Genomic DNA, 9,618 nt, shown 5'->3' with positions numbered 1-9,618 from the left:
TGAATTCTTTTTTTTTTATAGAAATTTGACGAAAAATGCGAAATCTTGCATTAAATTTCGAATTGACACAAAATAAAGCCAGTTTAGCTATAGACGAACAGAAGCGCATTTCAAATACGAACGGAAACATACACAAATATGTCCCTTGAAATAATCGCTGATTTAACTGAATCCAGTAGTAATTTAGCCTATTAAACAACGGATAACATTTCACAATTGCATTACATGTATTTATAAACGTTCAATCAAACTGCTGGGTTTTTATTTTAAGGAACTCTACAGAGTTTTTTTTTAACATGACGGGACTGGAAACAATTTTACGAGATAAGTTCTCCATTTTAGTTGGTCTAGATCAAGAACTTGCAAGCATGCAAAATTTCAGATCATTTAATTATCATTATTATTATGATTGTGAAAAACGACCAAAAATTGAAAAGCTTTGCCACACCTTTTACTCAAATCGAACTAAGAATAGCACAAAAATACGATCTTTGTACAGTTATTAATTTTCTTTTGCATATAATAATGGAGTTCATTTAATGTCGTCATTGTCAAAATATATTACGAAAATGCAGTTTTGCATCACAGAATTATTTTTAAAGAGAATTTAACAACTTGTTTTGCTTTCATTGAAGTATATAGAATTTTTTTTTAAAAACAATTCATTTTAAATAATTTCAATAATTTCTTGGTTTGGAAAGATTGTTATTTTAATCAGTGTGTACATGGCATAATTACAACGTTTCCTCAAATTTTACATACAAATAAAATGGAAAAAAAATCTCAATAGAAACGTATGTAAAAGGCCTCGTGTCTCATAAAACACTGAATATTAGAGACTGTCGGCGTATTTAAGATCATGTTGCATAACCGGATACTTTAAATATTACCTACAGTACCGGTGAATGTCGTGAGAATGTGCACACAATTATTTCCAGTTTTTTTGTTTATGGCATAAAAACATAATCATGTTGTTTTGAAGTGAAATGTCTGTTGCATGTACTGTATTAAGGTGTTCGAGTACTCCGAGTAGACCGATTATAGCAACAGTATCGATGATGTGTTTGTTTCGATTTAATAGTCTAAGTTTGTTTCCGGAAATAAGCAAATTAAGGTACACACGTGTACAGAGCGTGAACTATCGAATTAAATAAATAAATAAATAAAAAAAATAAATAAATAAATAAAATAAAATAAATAAATGAATACATGATAACATGATTGAATGAACGAATGAACGGACGGACGGACAAACGGAGGGACGAATGAATAAATACATTCAACTTCTCGACATGCACACATGCACAAATGATGATATTTCCTGCCGACTCATTAAGAAGCTGATCCTTATTAAGCATTATTATCATTAAAATTGAACTTCCTTAAATTTCAATATATAACAAAGCTATCACAAACGTAGGAAGTTATAAAATATTTTATTTATAAATGCATTACAGCTAATGATTTTAGTTGGACCTGATTGGCGAATCGACAATTCTGCACAAACATATTTTTCAATGTCACTTATTCATTAAGTAAACGTGCAGGCACAGAAGACACATGTATATATACGAGAATATGCAGAGTAGCCCGGCTCGATACTGATGGCTACGGTTGAACTCTATCGGTTGCAGCAGACGATTTTCAAAACATTCTGGAGCAAGAAAAAAACATAATGTCGTGATGGCCACAAAAGTTATTACCCACGAATTAACAATTTAATGCAATACTATACAATAATTGGCGTTATCCATTCGTAAAATAGAATATATTATACCTACAGTTCATTTATATCGGGCATACTGCATTCTCATCTCTTTTATAAAGCCAAAATTGTTCTTTTCGAAGCCATTCAGCAAATATGGAGCGGAAAGAAGTGATTCATGTTATTCTACTAGTTGTTGCTGCATTGGCGGTTACTATTGAATTAGTCGGATTTTTTTCGCCGGGATGGCTATGTATGTCGGCAAAATATCATGCCGTTATTTCAGACACCAGTGACATAAAATGGACAGACGACATCGCTAATCAGCTGGACACTTCCGATCTTGGCAGAGTCCGTCGGCAAGATACACTCACGCCACCACCGAGTAAGCCACTAGAACAGGTTGGGGACGCTCCACGCGGTAAGAAACTGTTGAAGAACCGGACGTTATCGCCGTCTGCTGCGCAGGAAGAGAGAGTATTCAGAGACTTCCTGCGATGGATCCGAAATAGTAGCCTTACAACACTTTTAAGATCCGTCCCAAGAAACGTTACAGATTTTAAAAAATGGATATTCAAAGACAAAGCAAACTTTTTAACTGTTAGAGAATATCTGCATGAATTTCTCATGAGTGGTGCAAGCGAAAATGGAGGAAATATGACAAATACTGGACGGAATACCACATTAGCATATTTCAAGGTGATACAGTATTGGTTACGAGGTGCTGCAGACGATCCGAATCACCCAAATGTTCTAGAAAATCTTTCACATGCCACAGGCAATTCAGATGTTTCTGAAATTCAACAGACTATGATTTACAACGAATTTAGGGCATTCGTAAATCGGACAGTGCAGAGGCAACTGCCGAAGTACTACACAGAATTTGTGACGTGGCTCGCAAAAGATTTGAACAGGATTAAGAAGATGGAAAGTAGATATGATTACTTTAATATAATGATTAACAGAATCTATCCATCCGATAAAGTAGAGCTGTATGAAACTGTCATTGAGTCATGGTTCTACCAGGCCATTCAATACAACAAGTCGGCCGGTGGAACTCCTGGTGAATGGTTCGATCCCGCGGCTATGCTTGGCAGTGGCAATATAGAGGTTTCTGTCAGACTCGGAATATGGTACGGGAAGGAATGCTTTCAGGACAAATGTTACAGCACAGATACATATAAGTTGCAGAAAGATGGATTTGGTAAGTAAGATTTGCTTTTGTTTAAAGCAAGCATGCATGTTGTTCATTTGGATAAAAGAAATATTTTAATATAAAGGTTTTTGTAGTTTTTTTTATCTGTGTAAACAAAGCTGAAGCATTATGGTATATATTTTGAAAATAACATATTCGTCTAATAAAAGGTAAATGAATATGGACAGCAATTAAAACGGCAAAAAAACCCGAGAACACATTTAAAAATGTATTTTATTACGAGTATTTCAAATCTATTTTGCATTAATTGAATAATAATAATAAAAGGAATGCCGATCGTGTTTTGTACATGTTATTGAAAATGGCTGAACTTGTTCCAGTTTAACAGATCAATTGTCTTATTTCCTGTGTACGCTTTTGCTCAAACGGAAATAAATCATTTATCCTAAAATCTACAAAAACCAAGAAAATAAAACACAAACACATATGTAGCATCGGTCATTCACATTGCATTTATTCTGTAACATTCCATATGTAAACATATGTATAAATATACAAACATAGTAAATAAAAATCGTTCGAATCTGATATTATCCAAAAACATAACAATTTTAATGAACCTGAAAATGTTCAAAATATGATATTCTGTTACAAGTGTACAGTAGACCTATATCTAGTAGTTTAATTATAATAAGATTCGATTGATAGTGGAATTTTCCAAGTAATCAGAAACACTGTACACTGAAAATGGCCAACTTACTAATTCAAAAATATTTCTTATAAAAGCTTAAAGAAAAAATAACATAAAAGGGATAAGGATGGTGTATCAAACTATAAAACGTGATTGGCTATATGCTACAATGATTGGCTATATGCTACAATGTGAATACCTCGAATGATAAACTATAGCGACCCGCTTTCTTTTAAAACAACACAGCACGAAAACTTCGTGCAAATAACGATGTAAGAAACAAGGATAAGTACATACCATATTTGTACGATGCAACAATTAAAGCAACTGGATTGTCAAATTATTAGGCCAAAATACTCGATTTAGTCGTACATAACCTCGGATTTAGATGTTTACATTCTAGTTCATGTTTTGACCAAAAAACTTGTCTCTTTTTTAGTTTTATTGTGCATAATCGGTCAGTTTTATAATATCTTTTAAGTCCATCAATACAAGAACGTGATGAAAATTGTATAAATCCCTTCAAAATAACCGGAATTAGCACAGTGGGAGAACTATATAATTGGGTGTTATGCTATGCTAACAACTGTGGTGTCATCCCCTTTGTTGAAAAGCAGTGTAATACCGGGGCATGGATATATGTATAAAATAACTATGCTTATAACTCATTTCTTCGGTAAGCGTTTCAAAGAGCAGTCGATCTATGTTAACAGGGATCTCTCATTTTTTAAAAATTATTTTTACCTTAAGTTGCTGAGATTTTACATACATATTGGAATACAAGGTTGACAGGATTAAAAAATGAAGTCAAAGTTGAATGTGGCGAAACAATTACCGGCTGTCATAATTTGTATTGCGGCGTTAGCGGTTTTATTTCAAGTAATAGGAATCACTTCGTCTGGTTGGTTGGTGGCTCAATTGAACTACGCAAAATCAGGACATACAAGTGCATTAAACAATAACAGCGAGATCGAGAAAAACATTCAAAACGGGAAGGCACAAATAAACCCATTGTCGGAACCACTAGCTCGTCCCAATCATAGAATATCAAAAAGAACAATACCTGGAAAACTGATCAACGAAAATGGCGATACCATTAACAAAGAAGTCGTGTTGCCAGTAGAAGATGCACCTTCTCCTCAGGTAAATGCTAATGCAAAATTAGCGGAAAGAAACAAAACAAGTGCTATACACAGACCATTCTTTTTGAGACCGTTTCCAGTGCAACCAAAAGAACCAGTTAATAATGATGGAAATTTCATACCTAAAGAGTCTGTCAATGACAAAGCAGAAGTGACAAACAATGCTCGACCGTTTCGTCCCATGCCTAGACCATTACCGACTAACATTTTGCATGCACAACCTCAAAACCCAGTTGATAGTGGTGGAAAAGTTATACCTAAAGATCCTGTCAATAAAAAACCAGAACAGGTAAACAATTCTCGGCCAATTCGTCCCAGACCAATGCCTGCACGACCTCAAAAGCCAATTGATAGTGGTGGAAAGGTCATACCAGGAAAGGTCAAACCAGGGCAGACAAACAATGCTCCACCAATGCGTCCGACACCACGGCCAAAACATATACAAATTACGTCCAGACGACCTCAAAAACAGATCGATAATGGCGGTAAAATCTTCCCTGAAGGACATATTAATGTTAAATCAAGAGAGACAAATAAAACACGGTCCACAACTTTGCCAACGAAGACGTTGCATGAACGCCCTCAAAAACAGACCGATGATGGTGGAGCAAGTTTTCCTAAAGGAAATACCAACGTTAATTCAGAAGAATTTAACAGTACAGGACCAGTTAATCCGATGGCAAGACAACTTCCTAGTAAAACACTGCTGCAGCGACCAGACAAATTAATTGATGATGGTGGAAAGACAATTCCAAAAGATACCGCACATCCATCCACGACATCGACGGTGTTGTCCGAGATACATTTAACACAACCGTCTAGCGAAAATGTAAATTCTTTTGACGAAGATAGTAACAGCACGCAAAGAGATTCTAAGAACAGTGGATCAATTCAAATAAATCCTGAAGATCTTAATCAAAATAGCGAGGAACCACACAATAACCAATTAAAAGATATTCCTAATAAACCCCGTGTTCAATTCCCATCGAAAAGCGATTCGCCGCCGTTAACCGCAAGAAAACCAGCGATGACAGGAAAGGGTCCGTTTGCAAAACTCAACAGCTCAAGACAGAAACAACGAGATAATTTATCACAGATGGGTAAAACGGGAAACTTTCGAATCGGATTATGGTCGTCAATGGCATGCCAAACAGAAATCAATGGGGATGAAAAATGCACACAACTTACCACACGGGACTGCCTTTTGTTAATGCGCTCTGTGATAAGAAGACCTTTAGCTGATGGTTAGTAATTTGATTGATTCAAAGAGTAAATCAAAGCACAAAAGGCGCTGAATTTGTTTTTAGGTGTCAGAATGGTGAAGGTTGTGAAATTATAAACCAATTTATTTTTGTATAGTGACATCAATAAAACTGTAGTAAATTGGCTATAAGGCTAATTGTAACACTGATATTCAATTTAATGTTTATTTGGCTGTAAAAAAAGTTGCATTATCTGGGATTTGAACTCAAGACCTCTCGCTTCCTAACCGAGCGTGTAACCCCTCGAACACGGTGTAGTTTTGAGATAACAACCTAAAAAACCATATCATTCTATTTTAGGGTTTGTAACCCTTATTAATTTCACGTTAAACCTGTTGTTTAACACTGATGTAAATAATTATGGAGCTTAATATAAGCATGCATGTTTATCTGTAAAGAATAATACAATATTAGAAATCTTCAACCAATCGGGAACTTTTTTTCTTCCCCGAGAATGGCTTGAAAATTAATGCGTCTGTCATTTGACAATCTTTACGCAGTGATTTCCCCTTATTTTTTCGGCGTTAGTGTACTTATAAAGGGAAGTAACCGCTTCGAGGAGTTTGGACTACTTTCGGTATTTGCAAATAAGCACATCAGGGTCTGAAAATTCGCTACCATTATTTGTTTGGTTTGACGGCCCAAACAAAAAAAAATGAAAAAATCTATATTGATCGCGCTGTCGATGTATAAGTATTTTGTTAACGAATCTCACAAAAACCCTTAGATAATCCTTAAAAAGTCTTTTACATCTTGTTAAACTTAATCTTACAATTTGAGCACACATGTATAGAAGTTGTAAAAACAAGCAGTTCCTATCAAACTCATAGAAAATAATGGAAAATTTATTGTTTCAATACATATTATATACAATTATTTTCGATGAATACCATAGTACCCCGGTCTTAAATGTTTTAATCTCGCAACCTTAATAATTGCTAGGTACTTTAGGATGTCGATTGCTTGACCATGTAAGCCGTATTTTTACGATCAATATTGTTCATCGTATTTTTCTCAGCTTTTAACAGTTTTTATTTGTTTGGGTCGTCAGACCAAACAAATAATGGTAGCGAAATTTCAGACTCTGATGCTGTTAATTGCAAATGCCGAAAGTAGCTCGCTTTTTTGAAGCGGTTACTTCCCTTTATATGTAAACTAACGCCGAAAAATTCAGGGGAGATCACTGCGTAAAGATTGTCAAATGACAGGCGCATTAATTTTTAAGCAAAATAGTTCCCGAATGCTCGAAGATTTCTAATTTTGTTTTATTCTTTATAGATATACATGCTTATAGTAAGCTCCATGATTATTTACATCTGTGTTAAACAACTCGTTTAGCGTCGAAATAATGAGAGTTACAAACCCTAATTTAGAATAATATGGTTTTCTTCGGGCCGTTAAAACATAACTTCACCGAGGGGTTTGCGCGCTCGCTTAGGAAGCGAGAGGTCTGGAGTTCAAATCCCAGTTAAGGCAACTCATTTTTTAAATTGTTAATTCAAATAAACATTGAATTGAATATCAGTGTTGCAATTACTATTATAGCCAATTTACTACAGGTAAAACACTGGAAAGCATTGGTAGCAGTATACTAAAAACAAATTGGTTTATAATCTCAAATCTTTCACCTTTCTGACATTCTGAGACCCAAACAAATTCAGCGCCTTCTGTGATTGATTTGAATAAGAAGGTAAAATAAACCCTAGAAATTCTGCGATTTGGTTATCTTTATTTTTCGCTACCATTTTAACGGAGTCGCAAAAGGGTATATGATAAACGACCATATAAAGTTTACAAATGATGTCATAAATGTGTGTTTTATTTTTAGATATCGGGGGAGTAGCAACATGGCACAACATTCGCATTGAGACTATTTTTGCATTGGCCGCTGGCGCAGTCGGTTTCGTCGGAACGCTGTTAACAGTGAAGCCATTTTGTCTAAAGGGCCGCCAAAGAGTGACAGCCATTATTGGCGTAATAGGATTAATTCTTTCGTGTAGGTTTCCTTTATCTTAATTTTCTGAATTCTATAGTATATATACCGCCAATCCAGAGATCCGTGATTTAAGTCCCGGCTGCGGCTTGCCGTTTTTGTGTATGATTTTACTATACTATATCACCACCACGGCCACTTTGCACGCCAACTCAAGACCTGGCTATATTCAATGTTTGCTCCTATTTTCGTTTTTTTGATAGGCTATTATTATCATTGAAAGCAGGATAAATATGTTACTAGTACTAAAATATGTGCCCAATTTCGTTTATACAGATTTAATTTTAGTTCGATTGTGTAGGAAGCTATAAGCTTATAGACACATTTTCGAATCCGTTCCTGGAACCAACCAGTACTGAGCAATGAGTGTAAAGTTTCTTGCTCAAGAAAACCACAATTTAGCAGTGTTCATAAAATTTGCGCATCTTTATGGCCATCTAACTGTTCCATTTTAAGCAAACACGGGAAACACAGATATTTCATTTCAAGATCGGAACTTTAAATTAAAAAAAGAAAACCACAAAACACCTTATAATTGAAAAAAATGTAATAAAATTGGTTAAATTGCACGTTTTTGTCTTTTGCAGGCATTCTTTTCCTTGTGCCTATATCTCGTGTTGCAAGCATAAACCAGACACTGAAGAACAATCACATGTATGAACAGGAAGTTGTTCAAATCGATATGCCATGGGCAGCTGCTGTTTCCGGTATTGGCGCGTGCCTTGCTTTTCTTACTGCTGTTTCCCTGGCGTTCTTCACGTGGTTTGACGAGAGGCATAAATGGAACCGGTTCGAAGAAGATTCTGCTATTGTCTTTAAGAATGACAATAAACCAAAAGACGAGACTCAAGAAAGCGATAGTAAAGCTGAAACTGGAACATACGACAATCTGGGTACCATGAGCAATATATAAGGAGCGTTAATGCAACAATCGTCTAGTTAGCATGGATCATTGCTGGAACAGACTGCGTGTATTTCAATAGAAATTATCTAGAATTATTTTTATTATATAAAAATGTAAGCAGAATTTTCTTTTAAATCTATTATCTCATAAATGCATATCCGAACTTCGTTCTTATAGTTACAGACATTTTGAATCATATCGTGCCTCGATTTAGTATCAATTGACCATCCACAAAATTGAAACAGGCTGTTCAATATACTATCTTTGACAAAAAAAATCAAACAAATCGGCTCAATTTATTTTATGACCGTCATAATTTCGTTTAACGTTGGTCTTCAAAGAAAAGTTTTTTTTCCTATTGCGCCTCTTTTCTGCGATGATTGATATTTCAATTTTTTTCACTCTGGATGTTTTCGATGAGAGCCTATGTCACCAATGAAGAGACGGATCTGTCTGGAAAAAACTGTACTTACGGCTACCTAACTTTAATCTTCTGATCCTGAAATTTCCAGAACTACAAACATAACCAGCGTAAATGTTTAAGATGTAAATAAATTATTATTCAGATTTCAATGAACTTCGAATTTATAGAAATGAATTAAAAAGTGTCTTTGCTGAAAAAGAAGACTCTCAGAGCAAAATGATCATTTTTAAGGCGATGTTCTTACATAATAACTAGGTTTGTTTTATTTAGTATTATAAACCATGATTTGTGTATTCAAATATCCTTACTTCTGTTATGAACATTTCCCCCTTTATTAGAAC

The 9,618-nt window shown here is 34.9% G+C and overlaps 1 protein-coding gene across 1 annotated transcript; it reads left to right on the top strand.

Moving 5' to 3' along the window:
• The first annotated feature begins 4,222 nt into the window (after nucleotides 1-4,222).
• LOC132750939 (uncharacterized) lies at nucleotides 4,223-9,618 on the top strand. Its single transcript, XM_060741031.1, has 3 exons — nucleotides 4,223-5,938; nucleotides 7,785-7,952; nucleotides 8,537-9,618. The coding sequence occupies exons 1-3, from the start codon at nucleotides 4,354-4,356 to the stop codon at nucleotides 8,860-8,862; spliced, it is 2,079 nt and encodes a 692-aa protein (XP_060597014.1). The 5' UTR covers nucleotides 4,223-4,353; the 3' UTR covers nucleotides 8,863-9,618.

Source organism: Ruditapes philippinarum, unplaced genomic scaffold (genome assembly GCF_026571515.1).
Source record: "Ruditapes philippinarum isolate M1 unplaced genomic scaffold, ASM2657151v2 ctg795_1_1_1_1, whole genome shotgun sequence".
NCBI classification, from domain to species: Eukaryota; Metazoa; Mollusca; class Bivalvia; order Venerida; family Veneridae; genus Ruditapes; species Ruditapes philippinarum.
Note: the sequence above shows the minus strand (reverse complement) of the source record. Positions and strands in the feature narration are given on the sequence as shown.